The 23011-nt window shown below is 37.3% G+C and overlaps 1 protein-coding gene across 4 annotated transcripts in view; it reads right to left on the bottom strand.

Moving 5' to 3' along the window:
• ITGA1 (integrin subunit alpha 1) overlaps positions 1 to 23011 on the bottom strand; it is a 75385-nt gene that overhangs the window by 29815 nt on the left and 22559 nt on the right. For 2 of the 4 annotated variants that reach the window (XM_074568898.1, XM_074568899.1), the window contains exons 2-9: positions 16280 to 16400; positions 13231 to 13343; positions 12178 to 12266; positions 11971 to 12085; positions 11177 to 11304; positions 5009 to 5157; positions 3112 to 3262; positions 1353 to 1518 (exon numbers count right to left, since the gene is read on the bottom strand). In XM_074568898.1, the coding sequence (XP_074424999.1) occupies positions 1353 to 1518; positions 3112 to 3262; positions 5009 to 5157; positions 11177 to 11304; positions 11971 to 12085; positions 12178 to 12266; positions 13231 to 13343; positions 16280 to 16400 (1032 nt within the window). Of the gene's footprint in view, positions 1 to 1352; positions 1519 to 3111; positions 3263 to 5008; positions 5158 to 11176; positions 11305 to 11970; positions 12086 to 12177; positions 12267 to 13230; positions 13344 to 16279; positions 16558 to 23011 lie in introns of those variants that run through there. The other 2 variants (XM_074568896.1, XM_074568897.1) reach the window with 1 other exon arrangement.

The raw sequence follows: 23011 nt of genomic DNA, 5'->3' as shown, positions 1-23011 counted from the left end.
TGTGCAAAAGGTTGAGCTATGGCATGAAACCTTGAATTTGAGTACACAGATGTCCAGAAACTCAGTCATGTTAGGTCTTACATTCTTCATCTTTTGTCATAATTGTCAATTGGTTAACTTTTTTCTATATCTGTTATATTTAATAGCTGTAACTAACAGATTTTATTCTACTAATGAGAGACAATGATTTTTCTCACTTTTCTAGAAGTACAAAACCCAAATTGAAGACTAAGTTTTCAATTTCTGTTTGAAAAACTATTTTTCCACTGAAACTGTATTCTTTCTAGTAAACAAGGACTTAAAAAAGGAACCCCTTATTCAATGAACTTGAAAGTACTCAGTGAGCTTAAGTAGGTTAAATTTTGGGCTTCAGAGAGATTAAACTATCCTCAAATTAATTTGTTTCAAAAGTAAGGAAACAAAATCTTCCAGAATGTAAAAAGATAAGAACAGAAACTGGACAAAATATTTAGTAATAATCAGCTGAAAATGGCAATGTTTGATCAAGCTAAATGATACACTAAAAAAATACCTAAATATGTCTGAGAAAGATAGCTCCAATTCAAAAAACTTTTAAATACTCTCTCATATTTGTACTATTTCCTGACATTTAAGTCAACATTATCCTCTGTTCCAGCTGTGCTACTTCCAGCTACTTGGAAAGTTGAGATGTTGAAAAAAATAAGTCCAAATAGATGGATGTTTTCTTTGTATAACACGAATCCCTTCAGAGTTGTCCAGTATAATTTATACCTAATAAACTCAGTCTTCTGTTACCAGTAGCATGCTTGAAACAAACAGAGATTTGAACATCATTGCCTAATTTGGATGGAGAATGTAAGCAGACATTATGAGAGAATGACTTTTCTGTGCTAAAATCTGAGCATCGTGAACATTTCCAAAGGAAAAATATATCTTGTCAACTCTATACACCAAGTCTACATTAACTTGTACAGCAAAGTAATATGCTGTAATCAATAACGAACCAAAACCAGAAACTAAAGGTATATGCAGATGAGCCCAGGATTATAGGGTAATTGGGATATGGTATGACAATGGGTTTTTTTACCTAAGGGAAGGCAACTTAATGTTTACCCCAGCTAATCCAGTAATGGTTACTTGTCATTTTAGGCTATTGTCTCCATAGCTCTAACCCATCTGAATATATTTCACATCATTATCTATGTTTTTGATGTCTATTGTAAAATATTTTTATGATCAGTATGGAAAAAATGCCTGCGTAATATATTTTATGTAGCAGAATACATTGCAAAGGAAGATAAAAACAGGTGGCCGTCTATTTACTTCAGTTGTAATGCAGTCATGAAGTGAAATTTTAAATAATGTCATACCTTCCAGGGCAAATATTCTCTCTCCAAGTGCTTCAACAATAGTTACAAGAGCTAATTCATCTGAGACATTGAAGAAATGCTTTTCAGTAGGCTTACTGGCAATTGATTTTATTTCCTCTACAAATTTCTCAGTACTTAAATTTCCTCTACTGTAGCTGCCAAGAATCTAAAGAGAATTAAAAAAAAAGGAAGTCAAGGTTACATTTTATAACCTGTTAAAAAATACCTTTGATGCAGATTTTCATAGAATATTGGGAAATAATATCTAACCTTAATTTTTTCTGTTAAAACCTCCCTCAAATTGATTTGAAATCATTCTTTTCCAATGAGAACAGAACTGTATGAGGGCTCAGTTGTTTTTCTGGAAATATCAACAATAGCAAACAAAGCCACTGTATGGTGTAATGTCTGCTATCCTCAACTGTCCTTTTTTTCCGTCTTCACAAAATTCTAATGAGTTATTTTATTTTTCTAGAATTTGTTGAAATAGGCCCTTATTTAGGAAAAAAACAACACAGCAACACCCAAACCAGAACACACAATTGCACTCGTTTACGCATAGGTACCACCAGTTCCCTGAGAATGAGGTATATAAGCAATCAATGACAAGTTAATTAGGCACAGAATACTTATTTTAATAAATTAATAAATGAATGTAACAATAACACTTGCTTTCAGTGTTAACAACTCCATCACAGTATAAGACTTTAGATTTGGTTTGCAGTTTTAACACCGCTGCTGTAAAAATTCACGATGCCTCAGAAAAAAATTACTCACTTCTCCACTTCTCAGAGAGACAATTATTTTTCATAGAAAAAAGTGCTCTATACACTTAAGTTTCTTTGAGAGGGAAAACTCTCAAAAACCAAACTCCCATGTTCTAGCATTCCTCGACACTGGAGCAATTAAAATTTAGTTCTAGATAGGGATTTTATTGCTAAAAATCACTGCATCTCCAAGGATGACTTTTTCTTTAATGATCCCTAACTTTATGAGGGAAAACACTGAAAATTTGTGTGCTTCTGGATTCAACTTTGGTTTTATGTCTTTCTTTAAATTAAAGGTTACATCTTTCTTGAAGTTGTATAGTTCAATACCACCTCATTGTACCAAAACAAAGAAATCTAGGAACAGAGAAGCAAAAATCCAACGTACATTCAAAATTAATGAGAGAAAACAGATGATCTGAGTATAGAATACACAAAGGCAGTGGAGAGTTCACACCAAATCTAACATTAATATTTCCATATTTCTTGATATGTGTTAACCTCCATCATGTTCATCCCCTCATTCAGCTACTGAGTTTGCTCAACATGAAAATGATGACTTTAGAATGCTAGCACAGAGAACAGCCGTAATAAACTTGGGTTTTTTGTGATGGTTTACATTTGCCTTTTTTTTTTTTTTAAAGTAGGTAATGTGTCTATAAAAATTGCTCAGAATATTTGAATTAATCCACTGTGTTCAATATTCCTCTTAAGAAAAAGGATTTGATTTTATACTGCCCTCAAACTCCTTCTCCTTTTTCTGCACATACGCACCTGTCATCACCAGGAAGACAGATAGATTGCTTTTTCTTATGTGCTATAAAATCAGAAAGCAAATTTTTAAGGTTTTTTCAGCTTTTTTCTTTTTTTCCTCTCTGAAATTATTATATTCCCATAAAAATTCAGTGAAAGGGGCTTTTTAAACAGAAATTACATTTGGAAGATGAAACATGCTTTTAAGATTCTGAATTTTCCCATTAAATATCACTTACAGCAATGGCAAATCTCTGGATGTTTTCATCTTCACAATTATCAATCACTTCTTTTAATCTGTAGTTGTCATGTGATTCCCCATCAGTCACAATAACCATTACTTTTTGTACTCCTCGTCGTGCGCCATGAGCCTCAGTAAAAGCCTCTTTCCTAAAGGGAGCATAAAGTGTTTGGAGAAAGGCAATGTCAGCAGATAGCACATGCATTATGTTTGCATAGTCAACCATAAACTGAAAGACTTCTTATTAACTAAGAAGCAAGAAAAGGAGATTAATATTAACCATGAAGAAATACAAACAACAACAATTTGAACTTACATGACACTTCACAGACAAAGAGTTTCACAAGCATTCATTCGTTATACATTCATTTGAAAGCAACAGCAGAAAATACAGTGCTGGAGAGTGAAGAATTCTTCCCCTCTCTAACTAAACTTCTGGCAACCTAAAAGAGCCCTTGGCAGCTTAAAAAAACCCAACCAACACCCTCCCATCCCAAAACTCACATACAAAACCCCAACCGATTTTCACCCTACAGCAGCACTTCAAGTGGTCAAAGTAATTTCTCAGCTACCAGCACACCTCTGCATGCCTACAGTAAATGTGGGTGTCGGGGACGTGGCAAACATAGGTTGCAGGTGAGCAGAGGCAGGTGGGAGTGAGTGGTTTAATTCTACAGACGCAGATGGGCAAACGGGCACTGAGGTTTTGGGCAGCTTCTCACCCAGACTCTGGAGGGGACCAGAAAAAGTGAAGCTGGATTAGGGCTGTGGAGCAGACGGAAGGAAGCAGGGCTTCCTCTTTCAGAAGAATACCGCAGAACGCTAAGACTGGCCACACGAGTGAAAGCTGACCGCCTACTGCTGACGATGGCCAAAAGTGGGTGGATCGGAAGATGAAGGAACAGAGGAAGCTTTTGCTGATAGTTTCTGTATATACAAGCCTGCAACAGTTTGTGGTGCACAAGGACTTTCTGAACCACATGTGGTTTCTGAGTATTTGGCAATTTCCGACTGGCTCTGCTTTCATGAACTTATTCAGAGTCCCTCAAGCTTCTACTTGTATCTAAGGAAAACATTACCAGTGAATATGTAAGAATTTCATTGGATTTAAGATATTACATCAACAAAACCTTAGTCAGATAATCAAATAATTCATCAAAAGATACTGCCTATTTCACTAAATGGTTCTTCGGAAAAGTTGAATGCAATCTTTTACAGAAAAAAGTCATGCTGTTATGCTGGAAAAAAAAAACAGAGAAGAAAAAAGATACCAAGACAACACTGTACAGTTTGAAAGTGTCTGAGAGATTTTGCCTTTAGTGTCTGTTCTACAAAAGTCAGATTTCATTTTTCTCATAAAAGAAGCATTTCTAAATAATGTTATTGCTACAACAGGTCTTTAATCTCCCAGTGATACAGAAGCTTCAAAGACTTCGGATATAAAATTTCTAGACTTTCTGACAAGTGTGTGCTCAAACCCCGTAATAATCTTAACTTTAGAATAAAGAGAAATTAACATTAAATAGTTCTATTTTTTCCTGTTTCCTCTGAAAAACTTAATATCCTTCATCCCTCTACACACACAGCTCCTACCTGCTCTGTGTGGACATCAAAGATTGTCAGCCCTCTGCTTAGGACTACAACCTTGCTCCGTGTCTCTTCTCTTTCCCTATTTCCTCCATTTGAGAGACAGCTGCCTTTTCAGGGTGATACATACAAATGCTCCAGATGCTGGACAGTCTATTTATTCACCCTCCTCCTAAATTTTGTTTGCTTAAGCTAAAATGAAGTCAGATGTCAGACATATCATATTTTTAATTTATACAATCAGAACCGTCACCATATCTGTTTATGTTTGTTCCTACCATATGCGGGACGATATTTTGTGAACGTACCTTGCTGTGTCTATTCCCAGGGCTGTCATAGTTTGCGTGCCACCCCGCTGGCTTATTCTTGTGGCTGCAGCCATCACATCTTCTGTTGTCGAGTATGTATTCAGGAAAAATTCATGGACTACAGTTTGTCCGTACTGGACAATTCCAACCTGAAAGACAGAGTTCATGGTAAAAATCAGCTACCCTTAAAGAAAGCAGCTGTGTCTCCTGCAGTGGGGTAAATGCTCATCTGTACCTATAGCCAAGAAAATAAATGAACTCTGTGTGTTTCCCTCAGTATGAAACACCTGTAAGTATTAGAACCAGACTGGCTAGAAGACACTCAATCCCCTGAAACATTTTGAAGTTTCTAAATAGTTTTTACTGAAAATAGGAACAAAGCCAAAAGCAGGCTCAGCTCCTTGCTCTTCTTGACTTGCGGTAACCTGTGCCACAGCTCTGCTCTCCAAGGCAGATCGATGCCCTAACTGCCAGTCACAACTTCTCAAAATAGTTTTCCTTACAGCATATGAGGCTACGGTTCACTCACAGGTCTCTTCATTCCATCCAGATATAATATTCATACATCTGATAGTTTATTTACCCTAAACTTAGTCTATAAACAGCACTGCATTGACAAGTGTAGGCCCTCAGGGTGAGTGGAAGAATGAAGCGCCCCTTTCTTGATGAAGACAGCAGGGCAGTCCAGGACATGACTGTTCTCCCAGCACGACGTAAGCCAAAGTAAGACACCTGGCCAGTGCCAGAGGAGACAATGTGAAGAAAGTTGTGGCTTCTGGGATGGGGAAGGATGATGGAAAGATCCTAGATGACCTCAGCAGGACAAGTCTTTGTGTGAATGTTCAACGCGTAGGATTGGAACCCAACCACAAATGCCTGAGGGAACCTGCTGCAAAAACAAGTGTGAAATAAAAAGATGAGCAATATTCTTAAATATTAATTAATTTATCTCATTCGTCTCTGTCATTTTTAATGTTTTGGCAGGTTCCTGACAGCTTTTACTGGGAAGACTCCACACAATGTTCCATTAGCATATTTCAATTTTATGTTACACATGACAATTTATAGGTGTTATTTAGGATAATGCAGTATTACGTGGCATGTTTATGTCTCACTCATCTATTATTAAAAGCACTCTAGCATTTAGGTACTGAAGATCAATAAGTCCTCTGGGATGTTTATGCCGTCATATTATTTTAGAAGAGGCTTAGTATGTACCTTGCAATTGCTTTATAAGTGGTTTTTGACATACTTTCATAGCCTCTCTGATTCTGCACAATGTTTTTTTGCTTGTAGTAGGAGGGTTAGAGTTGGATAAATATTTGATACTAAACGTCAATATCACAATCATTACAAAAAGCTAGTTACATACAATTATGGGACTACAATTATAATGGTATGTGGTAGCAAAATCTATCCCACTTAATTTTTGTATCCTTTTGAAAATACAATCAAAACCAGAAGAACTGATGTAAGTTCAAAGTTACAACAAGTTTCTCCCTTTTAAGACATTGTAATTCTCTCTCGCAGGCATGCCATCCCCCACCTGCAGCCGAGAGCATCCAGAGGCTGCACGTTCTCCTAGGCAGCAGCCTATAAATCCTGCAGAGTGTTTACACAACAGGCTGGGGCACATGCTGTTTTACCTACCACTCACAGCAGTCATGGGACACTCGCTAAACCCCAAGCTGAAGATGAAATTTTTAACCCGCTCCCTCCAAGGCAACTATTTTGTGGCACGCATGTAAAAAATGACACACAGCATAATCTGAACAGAATGCTGCTACTCATTTAAAAAGACTGCCATTAACTGGTGATAGATATGAGGTTTCCATAATGTTCGGGCTTTGGAGGAAGATGTGTGCCTCCAGCATTCCAGGACCATGCGCAAGTGTAGCCAGAGACAAACGGCGTGCCAGGGAGCCTGCTGCTGTGGACTCGTGGGCTCCTTATCTGCAGCTTAGAGGATTTCATCGGTACCAAGGATTAAATCAACCATTGACTGCTGCCAGGGTGAAAAGTATCTGCTAGTCTTTCATGATTCTAGAGACTCATGTTGGTGGTGTCATTTTCCTAAAAAAGATTACAGGCTAACATTGAGTTGTATCATTTCCTATGTGAAGGGAAATGTCATCCATGATCACAGCAAGTAAACATTTTGAGCATTTCCTTCTCAGGAAGTGAATGGGAAGAACATCTGAGTCTGGAAAACTGCACTGTGTTGCATACCTTGTAAATCAGGAAGGAAGGGGGGCATGTGGTTATCTTATGGGACACAATTGTTCTGTGGGACCCTTCCTTAGCACTAGCTTGAAAACACTGATCATCATGTTCTACATATTTCGTGGCATCAAAGATGAGCCATTCCTCAAAAAAAGGTAACAAAAATCTTCCCAGAACCAACAAAATACAGGATCACAGAATCAATTCCACCTTGTAAAATTAGAATTGTATTCTGTTAGATAGCAACAAAGGTTTGAGCTTTTGAGCCTTTTAATCTAATGGAAAGCTATAAATGACACATCTATGTGATGCAAATGCGCCTTTATGGGACAATAAACCTGTTCACACTGCGTAACTTCAGCAAGCCTCTAAAGATGAGACTTACAGGCGTTGTATGTTTTGATTTGCTTGTTTAATTAAAATCTGGAAAATACAACAGTACTACATACTTCTGCTTTACTCCAGAAAACCTAATATTTTTCCCAGCGTTACTGACCATAATCTATTGAACATCTTTGTAATTCCTAAGTTTATGTTCCCTTCCCTAGCATTCCAGGGCTTTTATATTACACAAGGGAATAGTTCTTTAATTGTCCCCAGTTCCTGTGAAAAAGCGTTGTACAAGAGAACAGGCAAGTAAAGGACTGTTCTGCTTTGGGACAAAACATTTCTGATGGCCATTATTTACTGTTGTTCTATAAGTGAATACAGCCCCTTATTTGGAAAGTACATTCTGACTTCCCAATAAATTATTAAGATAATCTATTTGGTAAAAATGAACAACAACAACAAAAAAAAAAGGAAGGAAAATCATTTAGTACATGAAGATGATATGCTAGGATTTTCACCATTGGGATGTGGTGGAAAATCAGAAATATTTTTGGATGTACTTGAATAATATTTAACATTAAAAAAAGCAGAGATGCCTTGGGAAGAACTAATGGATAATATATTTTGTCATATGTAGAGCTTGCTAAAAATAGCTGAATCAAAGCAAAGCTGAATTAATTCTCCTACATTTTGTTTGCTCTTCAGGACTCCCTATTGCAAAAGTCTTTCTTCATCCTGAATCTTTTAAATACCTCTTTAATACACTTCCATTCTTCTGGAGATAAAACTGATCATAAGGTATGAATGCCATGGCATGACTTATTAGTCCACTGATACAATCCCTTTGAAGATATAATAAGGTACAGGCCAAAGACCTATAACTGCCTATGTCATATATTAATGGAGAAATAAAACGCGTATGAAAATTTCTGAAGGCCATTCCCACATAGCTTTAAAGCTGGAATTGAACATATCAAAGTATTCTGCCTTCTCTTTTGCTATTCTTCAAGGTAACACATTGCTCATATGTAAAGGATTAAAAAAATCGCCCTCGCATTAAAAAGACAATTATCTCTACAAAAGTTTAACGAAGAGAAAAAAACCTATCTTGCTTTGGAGTTACATTAAAATGTTGAATAAGGCTGGGAGAAATATTTTGTTCCTACTTGTACCATTTTTTCTCATTTAATTCCTTCTTCCTTTTTCACTCTTCTATCATCACTTTCCCTTTACTTCTGTCCCTAAGATCAGGAGATGCAGCTTAACCATCAGTATGGTGGTGTGGATTTTCTGGAGAACGGAAAGAGGAAGGGAAGGAAATACTTCTGAAAAATTACACCATAAACTTTGGCTTTTTGCATCTAAATATTCTGGCTTTCACTTTCAAATGTGCCAAACTTAGGAGGAATTTCTATTCTGACTTGCCATAAATCTAACGACCATTGTTCATGGAGTGGCTAAGTGGAAAAAAAAATATCTCGCAAACCTCTAATCAAAACAAGGTTTTGAACAAGTCACACCCAAGCTGCTAAGGAGTTATTCTGTAATCACCTCATTCCTTTACCGTGCAAGAGGAAAACAAACTGAAGTAGTGAAAGTCTACTGATTTCTACATACCCAACAATCCCCAAAAGATGAACATGGAAAAATCAATTTAAATAGACAGGAAATAAACAATTGTTCCTTTGTCTCTATTCTGTGCTCCCAGAGGAGAGCAGAGAAATAAGCCTGCTCTGTCATTTCTCCACTTCCCCATTCAACACACATTTAAACACAGCTTCTGAGAAAGGAGACAGTGTGGGTGGAGGAGACGGTATAAACCCGTTACAACCTTTGGCTGTGCCAGGGTTTCCAAGCAGGGTGCTTGGAGGAGAGGAGAGGGATGGGATACACTCTGGGGATGGGGGGAAGGTAAGAGGAACCGAGAACATTCTAACTAGCTTTTGCCTTCCATTTCCAGTTTTTCAGCCTCTGTCTCCCTTATCCCATTCTTATCTCCCTCTCAAATATTTCTGCTCTTTAGCAACCAGATGCCAAATATGACGTTCTGAAGTGAATAAGTGTACGTGTGAGAAGAGGGGTGGCTGTGCCAAATCATGGGTAGAACGGATTTTGTAGGTGGAGATGGCGGGCTGCTGGAGTGCAGGCCAGCAAGAGATCTTTTGTGTGCGAGCTGAGCCACACAGACGAGGCAGGATTCCAAAAACAAACATAACAGAGGTGTGGCAATGTAAAAATTTAGGAATTTCAGGGTGAGCAAGAGGGGTGAGGGTGCAGTAGAGCTGATTGCCCTGTGTACTATTCCCATGAAACTCTGTGAGCAGAAGGTAGTGATGATTTCCCTGCAGCCGTTGCCCGTACTGGGAAGTTCAGGTTTAACTGTTTTCCCAAGAGGGCACATGTTTGAGTAATGAGCAGCTTAAGGGACCAGAAAGAATTCATTTATTTATTTATTTATTTTACTTTCTGTTAAATTTGACAAAGTGTTTTTCCTTCTTCCTCACAATATCTGGAAAAACCACGTATTTAAAATAACAGGACACGATTGTAAAGTTGACAGTTTATCGTATCAGTCAATGTTCAGTACAGCCAACAGGGGAGTTGGGTGGTAATTCACAATCCCCAATTAATTTGTAAAGTGATGGGGACGCTCTCTGAAGACAGAGGTATCCTTTACACCTTCTCAGAGTCTCCTTTGTTAAGGCAGGAGCTTCAGGTTAGGAGCTAACCTGAAGCAGCAAAAAAGCTAAGTATTGGCCTGCAGCATATCAAATATCATACAGGATCCCAGAAAATCCTTGATTTTGGGAGGGGCAAAAGGGAGAAGAGAAAGGAAGACCTGGTTTCTTCTGTTGCTTTTAATAAAGCTCGTTGCTTTAAAATGTATCCCAGCGTCAAAATGTATCCCAGCATCCATGTTTCCCCTTCCCCGAGTTCTGCTGGAATTGCTATTTACATACTCTGTTCAGAGGACTGTGAAACATATGTCAGATCCTCAGCTGGGGTAGTTGGTTGTAGCTCCATTAATTCTGGTGGAACTGCACTGATTTATAGCAGCTGGGAATTTGGCCCTCTCCACTTATTATATAAATGTAGCTTCTGCCATTAATAGCATGCAGCTTAACAGACACTCGTTAATTATGATTTCAAATGTTTAAAAGCTGAATGCTCAGTGCTCCACAGTACAAAATATTGAACGCTGTTCCAAAAAGCTTATGACCAAAGGCTGTTCGAACCATGCATGTGCGCCTCGGAGAAGGAGAAATGACCTTTGAGCTACGAAGTACAAAAGAAGACAAGAAGTGGTTGTGGAGAGGAAGGAAGTGGGAAAGGACAATGTTCAAATGGCCTCACTTAGCACACTTAACTTTTGTCTCTAGGTTAGAAAGCTGGTTTCTACAGACTGCCTGAGTGGTGGGGGCGGGAGAGCCGCCCTGACATCGCTGCTTGGCGGCAGACACTGACTTAGTTGTGGTTTCAGCTATTTTATTTTAGCATCTCTTTGCCGTAAGTTCTTGCAATTGAAGAGCTGCATACATGATGCTGTGATCCCATTTCCTGTAAGCCCTTTTTTCCCTCGCAAATTAAACAACCATAAAATATCTACAGCATTACCTGTGTTTGCTGAGGACCTATATCCATGTTTTTCAAAAGGCTGTTTAGAAAGGCTGTGACACTCTCCCATGGATAAATGCTGTTGGACCCATCGAGGACTATGACAATGTCCAGCTGGCTTTTACACTCTGCAACACAAATTGACACAGAAGAATTGATACTAACAAGGATCAAATATATCTCACAACTGCAGTTACTTTTGTGATTAGTAACAAATGCATATCCTTCTGCAGTGGGGCTGAACAGACATGTTTGACGCCAAATGTCATTCATCAGCTTTTGCATCGTATTTTACATCATTTGTGTTCCCTTTATCAGCAAGGCACTTTCTTGCAAGCAGAAATTTAAGAACGGAATTAGGAGATCACATAACTGGAGTATTTAGCAGTGACCCCTAGCTTCTTCAATGCCAATCTGTCCCTCTTTGATTTTTCCAAAGGACAAGGTCTTTAAGATTTTTATCTATATTTCTAAATTGGGTTTGTATTAGGTCTTAACACGCCGTCATTATTTTAAAAGAGTCTTTTGGCCATAAGTAAAAAACATAAGCAACTATTTTTAGCAATTGTGTTTGGATGTTACATAGCACTCTAATGATTGTTTATACCAAGACAAATTCCAAAAGTAGCAAGAATTTAGGTTATATACGGACAATGAAAACATTTACTTAACTTGGTAATGCTGGTAGCTAAGTCAAGCAGTTTATACTTTTTGGTATGCCTATGTGTATACATTCTTCTTGTTTGGTACTTTGTATTTTCGGACACACAAGAGAACTCCTGTGGCATGCATACCTTGCACAGATGGAGCAATTGCCTCAATGGTTTCAAAAGTGGAGCTGACATTAGAGCAAACTCCAGTTGTGTAATGCAGACGCCCACATTTATAAGCATAAAGTGGTCCACATGCCTTTAAAAGATGAAAAAAGGTGAAATGCTTTTGTTAGGGCACCTGAATAAAAAACAGACTTATTTTAAAATTGGCAAAAAGTCCTTTCTTACCAGAAAGCCTCCTTTTGGGTTAGTCACTAAGGTTGTTCCAAGAGTCATGTTTTCTTTTACTTCCACGACGTTAGGAACTGAAGTAGCAGCTATAAATAGATTAAAATGTTAAGTATTTGGGAACATGAAAACAAAATGTTAAAGTATATATCCCCTAGCATTGAGCTTCCAGCTTCTAAAATAAAACCCAGACTGACACTGGTTTTATCAAATATTTTAGCACCCTTCCTCCTCCTTCTTCAATTGCAACAATCAAGAAAAATTTCTGAGACTGGCTTTTATCCCAGAAAATTTGTCTGGGTTGCTGTCTCAAATAGTTTCTTGAACCGCAAAAAAGAAAAAAAAAGTAAAAATAACAGCACGTCATGAAAGCAAGGGATTACTGTTCACACAGTTTTCTTAATTAGAAAACAAACATTTTTTACCCTGGCCTGCTATAAATGACTTAACAGCTTTTAGATTCGTTACTGTTGTGTTACTTTACTGACATTGAAGAGAAAAGAGGAGATAAAAAATACCACAACAGGTGTACTTAGTGAAATTCATATGACAGGAAGTCTCTTCCTGTCCATATTGCGCATCACTTGACATGAGCAACTTGACAAGTATCATATTAAGATGTGTCAGCCTGGTTCTGGCTAATTACGTTCTAATCAAAAGCTTACTGATGGCATTATGAAGGCTCTTGTTGACTTCAGAGAGCTTAAATATATAAATCTATATATTATATATAAATCTGTGCTCCATGGCTTTTCTGGCTCCATGGCCAGGACTGCCAACCACAGTCAATCAATGCCACTCAAAATAAATTTGAGATAATACAGCCAAATGCCCATTCTAAAATTATGAGCATGTTTCCCACAGGACAATGAGAAGCTTTAAAATACAATTATTTTTGATGTCACAAACACAACTTCCTTCACATTTAGCTCTGAAGTCCTAAGTAAATTTTCTCTGCGGAAACAATTCTAATGCATATTTATTAGTTAAAAACCTCCTAAGATCAGACCTCTACTATTTCTCCATGTGACACAGCTATATTTTGTTTCATACCTGGTAAGTTCAGTTTCATGCAGGGTGATTGGTTGTCCCTTCCTACAGGGCATTTGTATACATCTCCTGTTCTTTTCTCAGGCTGGCCAACTAAAGGTGAACCAATAAGTACCCTGCAAATTACATAAGTTACCTGAAATTTCTTGTTTCTTACAAGGCACAAAAGTCAGCAAACAAAACTTACAGAGAGAGTGCAGCTGCAGCAAACTCCATACAAAGAGTACAGGATGGAGAGCAAGAAAAGTACCTATTATGCTAGTTCAGATACAAGCAAAAGCAGCCAATCTGTCTCTTCTTTAATAATGACACAGGATGGAAATGTGCCTATATACCAAACTACACAACAGAATAACATTTTAAAAAATTCCAGTGGAAAATAAAAGCAATATTGCTGGGTGGATGACAAGTATTAAAAGTAATACAGAAGGAGATATTGGTTTTATCTAATACGTCCTTGATCTTTAATATATTTTAGAAGAAAATGTATTTTCAATGCTGAAAGACCAAATGCCAAAGGCGAGGCTCACAAGGACCCAGAAGAATAATTCAGTCTTGAGTAATGTGAGCCAGCACTGTAAAATACATATTTTTTTCCAGGCATTAATGAAAAATAATGTTATTAAAAGGGTTACTAAAAAAAATTTTGAATTTTTAAAATGTTAAGGATATTTATCCTTTGCATTTTTATTCAAAATTTGGTGTGATCAAAAATTGCTATTCTCATATAGCACTTTCTAAGCACCACAAATTAACATCCACTCCTAAATCCAGTTTTAAGCAGGAAATGCTGTTTGGACATGGACACTGTTTTTGTTTTCAGATCTTCATTAGGTACACTACATAGCCTAGCATTACACAGCAGATAACAAGCAGCTCCATTAAATGTGCAAGGAAGAACTTGGATTAAATTAGAATTCACAGCACACACTGGAAACAGAAATCCTGACATTAAAAGTTCAGTAAGATTTGCTCCTGGACACTTAGATGATTGTGAAGAGTTATTGAGAGAACCATTTCAATCTTTAATCATAAATTAATGAGTTCAGGCAGAAGATATTTGAATAGAATGACATAATAGGTAAAATGTAGCCTACGGATTTAAAAATGACAGAAAGGAGAATTTAAACTCAGTACTCACTCCAGCTTCTAAAAAAACCATACTGGAACAGCTCATAACATTCCATTAAGATTTTTTAATTAATAATAAATAAATTAATTGTAAAGCAAAATAAAATGCTCCAAGTATATACAGGATCTGACTGCTCTTTCAATCTATATGTGGTAATGTATGTATTTTTTGCACCAAAACTTACACAGAAACAGGCACCACAGCCTATCGTCCTTGAATCCCATTTAACTGCAGAGAAGTTGAGTATGCTTGATATCCCATGGGAGCTAATCAATGCTCCACAGGATAATGTCCCCATGCTGCTCTTTTCTCAGAAAGAGCGAGACCCATGAACAGAGAGAGGCGGTCTGGAAGGCTCTTCTGTCTTTTTTGCGTGGGGTTATTTTTAGTGGACCCGTTTTATTGAGAAACAGCCGTGGTCAGGTTTACAGAACATCTGTTGCTGAAAAGCTCTATCTGTGGTATCTAGGTAGTGTTATAGATGTTGATAAAGCACCACAAGGCTGCTTTGTATATTTATTTTTAACTGTCAACCTAAAAATTTCTTGCTCAGGGTGTTGCTATGCCGACAGCAACTTGAAAGCTTGACAACTGTCAAGCAGCTCTGGAGTTTAATATCAGAGATGTTCAGACCTACCACACTAGTTTAGATTCCTGCCTTCCTTCAGCTACTGCAAGAGTTGCCATTTCCAGCTCGTCTTATTTTTTGCTCTTGAAAAGTTTCAGGACAGTTTACAATGACACAGCTTACTGTGCAAAACCCCAGCTCCTAGCATGGATACCATTTCCTGAAGGTCTAAATTAGCTCAAAGAAGGTCATTAACAGTCTCCCATGACCCTCATGCAGATGTGTATTTTAAACATCCTACAACCTGGGCAATCAAGATCTAGCATTTTCAGAAGCAGGCTCTGCAATTTTGCAAACATCCTCCATGGCTAACAGTGAACACTGTTGCCATGGTGGACAGACTCTGGACTCAGACAGCCCCGGCGCTTGCGGGGACGATTGCTTGGGCAGCGCAGAACAGTCTGACCTGGCTGTCACACAGCTATGTGCCTGTCATCCCAGGCTGCCCACAGGAGTCCCTGGTTTTTCCCAGGAACGTCAAATTACTGGCAAAGCTCTGTGACAAGCAGAGCAACCTGTAAAGAATGATGGAGATCTCAGGATTCACGAACTTTTACCATTCCATTGTTATTTCAGTCCTCCAGCCCAGTGGTTGGCCTGTGAAGTTTGTTCTTATGAGGGAAAAGCTTAAGCAGGTGTTTATCAAAAGACTGAGAAGCAATGATATCAGTAAGCACCTCAAAACGCAACATCTAATTCAGAAGAAAAATGAGAAGGAAAAAACAGATTAAGAAGAAAGCTCCGAGTCCCAAATGCAAACGTGTTACCACCTGCAAGACAGAATTATTAGCCCTCCAAAAGGGAAGGTGGAGTACTGTATTAATTGATATCTCGAAAGGGAAATCTTTCCACCAGTTAAAAAACTCAGACAGAAAACTTTAAAAAAAAACCCCAAACATAATCAGATTAGTTAGGTGAAACAGGAGCAATATCACTGCCAGTACACTAACACAAGGGAAAGGTAAGTAATGATTTTATTCTGTAAATAGAAAAAAGAGGGCTCAGGCATAACACAAAACTTTCTCAGCTCCATCAACAAGAGAATTTACCCACTTTCTGAACTCATGTATGTCTTTGATGAAATAAATATATGATTATGATTATATACATTTGGATCTTGCAGTCCCCCAATCTTTCCAGGTTTCCTTAGGACTGTGTATTAGTTTAAGAAATATGACTGACAGAGACTGACCCTTACGTATGAGGCATACTTACAAATAATAGTACAGCGCCTGAGTCACTGAATACCTGATAATTTGGAGTTTCCGTGTAAGAAAAGAAAAACGGCTTACCATTTCCCTTCCTCATTTTCATACTGTTGGACTGTGTACCCGAACATATCTTCCAGAGGCCCGCTGAAGGTCATTGCATTTTTCACATCAACATTGGAAGAGGTGATGAGGTGAAAGAGAGCTTTAAAAAAAAAAAAAAGTAATATGTAGCAATACACATAAAACTCAAGACTTTTCATAAATCAAGGTTCAATCATGAGTTAACTGAGGGTACACGACAGGAATTGAAAGTTGCGTTTTGGGCATATTTATCACAGCTGGTAAGAGATTTAAAACGTAATTCCTCACACATACATACTCAGCTAAATTCAGAGATGTTAGCAACTGGACTTCTGTATCCAAAACCTATTTTGCAAAGTCCATCATTCATTTGTAAATCACAATTCAAATAACATTAAGTAAAATATTACCTTTAATAGTAAATAAAACAACTTTTTAGTTATTTTTACTCCTTTTAATTCCATGCATTTCTAATCTAAGAGTTTTACACAAAATGTTCCTTCCCTCACTCGAGGTAGTAGTTCTCAAGTTTTCATAAATTTGAGAATTAAATAATTCTCAACTGTTTTCAGAAGACATACATAGGAAAAGAACGAGGAAAAACTTTCAGATTTATTTAATTTTAAACTACAGTAGAGAGAAAAAAAAGCATATATTTTTCTCTTAATTCTATCCTAGAGTACCTGTAAACCTTCCATATTTGGAAAAAAACAGAATAAATTTTTAATGCAACCAGATGCTGTTATTGCAAAAGTACCAGTATGTGCCTAGTTGCAGAAATCCAGCATTTACCCATTTAGGAAAAGTTGCTCTACAATGGTGTTGCTGGACTATGATGAGATCAACCATGACAGCAGATGCTTCCTTGGACTAATTGCCCATTCCCTAAAGCTCAGTGATCATCATCAGGTGAAATACTGTAAAAATATTATTTTATAGAGAGTTTCAGAAAAATGAGGTACATAGGGTGAAAACTCCAGCTTGAAGTGATAATTGTAACCCACCGAGAGGCTCATTAAGAAGCCAAAATTACTATTTATAGATAAAAATAAAGCTCTAATTTTTTTTTTATTTCTTATAGTGGTCTCTTCCATCTTTGTCCTGTTGAAGTCAGTTTCAAAAGCAACCACTGACTCTGCTGCTGCAAAGATATGTATTTAATACACAAGAGCCAAATGAGTTGAATTTGTAGAACATCAAGACTGCTTGAAAACACAATTATACACAACTCTAATTTCATTTCAATGAAGCATTTCATGATCATTTGCGGACATTTAGCAGTTACATAGAAATACCCAAATTCATAATACTTGCTGCATGTCAAAGAATCTAATATCCAGTTACTAAAATACATCTGTGTTATTCACTACCGAGACAATGATATTCTCATAGAAAGCTTGTTACTATAATTAAGCTCCCAAGTTGTCAATGCTAATCTCTCTCTCTCTCAGCATCTTATTTCCTGCTTAATGCAGTAAAATTGTCACAAAAGACTATTTATCACTTAGTAGGCATTTCCAGTCTCACTGGACAGCAAAAGAGGAACAGTTTCGTTTGTGTTATTTTAGTTCTTCTTCCTTCAGTCAGAGTCAGGAAATATAAAGAAGTGAACTTACTAAAACAGAGTTTGCTTTTGTTCTTCACAAAAGATTTATTGCAAGCAATAAGAAAAAACTCATGGCTGATGGTCTGACAGGAAATAATTTGCCGGAAAAGTAATCCATGAGTCTTTTGTCTTCCTTAAATCTTTATGTTTAAAGAAATTCTGCCATGCTTGTTCATGTGCAATTGGTGTTTTCCCTCCCTACTGTCTGTCATCAAAGCATAATTAAAATGAACAAATTTGATTTTTAAAAATTTGGTCAAGTTATCACCGGTTCAAATCTTCTCCTATTAAATTTCAGAGTAAAAATAATTGCTACTATTATTTTTGACACCATGTGTGGGATTCAGACCACATCATTTAGACTCCCAACCTACCGGCTAGACAATGAAACAGTTCTAATGAAATCACCTGCTAAAGTAGGTGTCTAAGTTCATTATTTAGTTGAAGAAGAAAGGTAGATGCAAAATATTTCCATGTCAACTTTCCTCTTAAAGATCTCCAGAAGTCTGTTTACTTTAGCCTCTGAGTAAGATGGACAGAACATCATTCTAGAGGTCTTCAGAGGCATGTTTTTTTCACCTTATGATGATATTTAAAACATATTATGATATGAAATATTAAAGGTCACAGATTCCAGCTCATCTCTTCCAGTTTACTTTCTCCTAAAGCTACTGAAGGTTGCACATACACTCTGTGCTTTTTATGCTCCATTGTGATACCTTCCATCATCATTCCATCATTTGCTGACAGACAAGGAATTTCTTCACAATGATGCAGTATTGACAACTACTGTGATTTTTACTGTGCATTCACTATACTAAGTGGTCTTGAGGTTTCCTGAATCTATTATGCGATACACTCAAATCTCATCATTTTAAAGAATACACTTCTAATCGTCGTAGCAGTAACAAAAAATTTGAAAATGTGAAATGCTAACACAAACAAACTAGAAGACAAAAAATGCCAGCTATTTGCTACTAACCCCCCAAATCCTTGTGCTTCTGAGTGAGGTCAAATTAAAACCAGCAATAAGTGTTCTTCTAAAAAAAAAATAAACCTAGAGGAATCAAAAGAAGCTAGATAGGTCATACTGGTCAGAAGTAAAAAGAAGCTTACTCCACACAGGAGGGAATAGACCTGTAGACCTTGTTGACACAGGATGTTTTTGATACTAAATGTTATGTATTCAATGGGTAACTGAATAAGTCAATGGAAGACAAAACCACTGCAGGTTACAAACCATACCGAACGCACATCTGGTTCAGGAAATCCCCTCAGCTGGAAATACTTGGAAATTGGAAGAGGAATATTATGTATGCTTGCTCAGTTATTTTTTTGTCTCTAGCTATTGGCTTACATGTACTCCTGCAGACACGATACTGGACAAAACACGGTCTTGATTTGATCCAATATGGCCATCCTTTTCCCCTCTCATCTTCCTGTTCTATCTTAGCCAGAAATCAGTTGCTTTGAAGTTTGACTTCATACACAAACCATGTGGCATATTTTACTATGCAAATGTATTACATGACCTTCTGTGGCTTCCGTGTGCTATGAAACATCATCAGCATAATGTTTTTGAATAAAAGGAGGGGTCATGATAAGCACTGTAAAATTAACTAATAAAAAATTAATAGATTTAAGGGTATCTTATTACATTTTCCACAGGTTCTGTAAAAAAGGAATCTTACTAGTCAAAGATATGTTCATATCTTCAGATGGTAAATGCAAAGTGGAGTTTACAGTGACCCACATTACACTGTTAACTAACAATAATCTACTGATTTATGGCAACCTGGCTTTCACATTTTGTTTCATTTTTCAGTATATGGAACATTGTACATGAGCTGATGATTCAGAACATTTAAAAATATCACCGATTGTGACTGTAAAAATGATGCTTTATATTTATAACAATATCTAGCTTGCACTCTTCCAAACTTCCAATTTCGGTCTAAGATGCACAAATTCTCATCTGTTTCTAGCAAACTTGTGTATATAAATTAAAAAGACTATTGGCAGAAGCAGTGGAAAAAGAAGAGCTACAGGGAAGTTAGGGAGGATTCTTTTGAGAGTTATGAGGATTAAGGAGAAAAAAAACATTTCTTTTTGGTAAGGTACATCGTATTGGACTGTATACTTAATCACAATGTAGGTAAATTAAATTAAGATTTTGAATTATTTCATGCTGTGTTAACAGAATGACTAAAAATACCGATCAAAGCACTGATCAGAAATGCAGAATATAAATGTTTATCAAAGGATAAAACTGAAGTTCCAGCTTTTAACTTGATGGTATACAAGAAAGGAGGCACTGTAGAAAACCTGTGACAGCATCCCGCTAGCTGCCAGCTTAAACTGAGGAGAGAACACTAGCTGATGCATGCGGCATTCTTTGTTGAGCACAGTTTGTACCTATACGTGAAAGGTTAACACTCAGTCACCAAGACAACAACACAAATATTATTTCTATTACAAACCTGGGGTAGTAGCTCATACTTGTCCAGTAGCCACTAATGAATTTTTTTCTGTTTCATTTAATGAGATCTTTTAACCAAACGTTTGTGCTGTCTGCCTGGTTATTCTGACTCTAAACCGTGGAAAACTAGATTTATCTGGCACTTGTCTACGTGCTTATTGCCTGGCCACTCTAATCTTTGCAAACAGAGAACTGCAGAATAGGCACCCTTGTTTTCCTAGAACAGATGGATATAAACATAACCCGAGCTGTAGAATAAAGCCTAATACCTGTCTCTTTACTGATGAAAAACAGATTACCAAAAATCATCCACAATGAGTGACGTTCAGTTAGGATATTTTATCTGTGTATGCTTTGTAGCAAATAACAATTACATCCTCTACAAAATGGGAACAAACAAATTTGCACTTAGCATTGAACAGGAATTACACGTTGGCCACACACTACTCCTCCCCACCGGCATGTGGTCAAAGTGTTAACTTTTATTCCATTTCACACTTACTGCTGTAGCATTTCAGGTGTCCTTATCAATTCCTCTGTGTTTTGCAAGAAGAGACTGAAACAAAGCAGGTCTATGTGCAATCAAGGAGGACAGAAACCAACTAGAAATGTCTTGCAAAAGTATGCACAATCAGAAAATATTGGGAAACTCAAAAAAAAGGTATTAGCAGAAAAAAAAACCAGACACCTTCCATCCTGGAAAATAAAAGAGGACAGAGAAATTTAAGCTGAAGATTAAAATAAATTTAAAATGTTTTATGCAGTTCTAATATTCTTGGACCTCTTGCATAAAAAAAAAAAATTGCTTTAGTGTCTTGTACAGCACATATTACAACCAATGATGTAGTAAGGATATTTTAGAGACCTGCAAACAACATAGGAGTGCAATACAGCAACACAGAAGAGTGCATCTGATCAAAATGTACTGAAAGCTAAGTGATATTACGAAGAATATCCTAGTTTATAAGGCAATAACTGATTGCTTCTAAGTGTATTTTATGCTGATATTGCAAAAAGCTACCTGTTTCCATTGGGATCTTAGAACACATATGAAGCAAATAGCATAAAAGGAAGCAGTTGGGATGCTGGTGACAGCTACTCAGTAAGGGGAGAAGGATTAGGAGCGTTGGCTTGGCCTCCCACAAAACCTTATTTGCAAAGCGGCGGCACATAGTATCATCCTCTGCAATTAGAAAACTCTTTCACTTGAAGGAAACTGATACCACTGCATGTTGGCGTTTGCAAGCCTGTGCTGCTGCTCTCAGCTAGCTGGAATCAAGCCAGCAGCAGAGAATTGGCTGCGTCCTTCAGTAAGTGCAGCACTGAGCCTCAGCAAATAAAACCTCCTGAAAGCTGGATCTGCTAGCTGCATCAACACAACGCCACGGATTTGGGTTCAGGGCTGGACTGCATCTGGCTGGTAGCAAGAGAACATTAAACATGCATCTGCTTGCAAAGACATACCTATGATGATGCTACTTTGTGAAATCATGGCTCAAACACGTGAAAGTGGATTCTTTGCTGGTCCAGCAAATTGGACAGTCTTCACATTTTATTTTTTTACTTCATTTGCGATAATGTCACTGCAGTATTATTCAGTCTTGTCTTATGGAAAAGAGATTTAGTCACAGACGTGCCAAGTGGAAGAAAATACAATGGCGTGGTACAATTGCCATCTGTGAGCTCGGGGGCCGCAGTGCTCTGGCCTTATTGCGGAAGGCCAAGGAGGCTGCAGTAGGAGTTCCTGCTGTATTCAGTTCTGGCTGGCTAAATTTCAGCGCATTTCAAATAAAGCTGTATATTAAAAAAAAAAAAAGTTTCAACTTCTGAAACTTTTTCAGTACTGCTTAAATCAAGCCTTTCATTTTTCAGGGCTACAAAAGAGCATTTGTATAATTTTGCCTCCAGCATTTTTTCTTTAATCTTTAACCTTTGAAGAGTAAAAGACTGACTTTCTGGAATGAGACCAAATAATTTAAAAAGAGACTTATTATTAAAAGTAGATAAATATCCCCAAAAGACAAAGAAATATATATTTGAAAGTGGTTCCAGATTCAGTAGCCACATGCTTTTCAAAACCAATTAAATGCTTTTTACAACCCATTAAATAAGGCTTCCTTTGCTGGTTTTGTACTGAATAATTTGTACTGGAAAATAGCTTTCTAATGCGGTGTCAAGCCCGAAAATATACTGAATCAACGCTTTGTAATGTGGTCCCAAATGAGTAAGACAATGCAACAGGCAAAACTTTTGGAAATACAATAGCGGTGACCAAGAATATGTACCCCACTCATCTGACAGTCATCAGAATAAAACTATTTTGTTCAAAGTTTGATAAGTAGTCCTCTCATTGGCACAATTCTTAGCATTTTGCAGTTTCTCACAGAAGGGAATATGCCTTGGGAATATGCAGTCACATACACAAAACTGTGAGGTCAGCTACTAGACTTGTAGAGATGTTCAGAGGCTTAGCAAATCTAACAGCTTGATGGAAGTGAAACAACTCCTAGAAAATATTTTGGCTTGTCTCCAGTGATGTCCAGTCCATATTTTGGATGTAGTTCCTCCATCAACACTTAATTCCATTCAAGTCCCTACAATCTTTGTGTTCCCCTCTACACCCACTCTTTTCTGCTGTCAAAGACCG

Source organism: Larus michahellis, chromosome Z, assembly GCF_964199755.1.
Source record: "Larus michahellis chromosome Z, bLarMic1.1, whole genome shotgun sequence".
Taxonomy (NCBI): domain Eukaryota; kingdom Metazoa; phylum Chordata; class Aves; order Charadriiformes; family Laridae; genus Larus; species Larus michahellis.
This window is presented reverse-complemented; position numbering and strand designations above follow the sequence as displayed.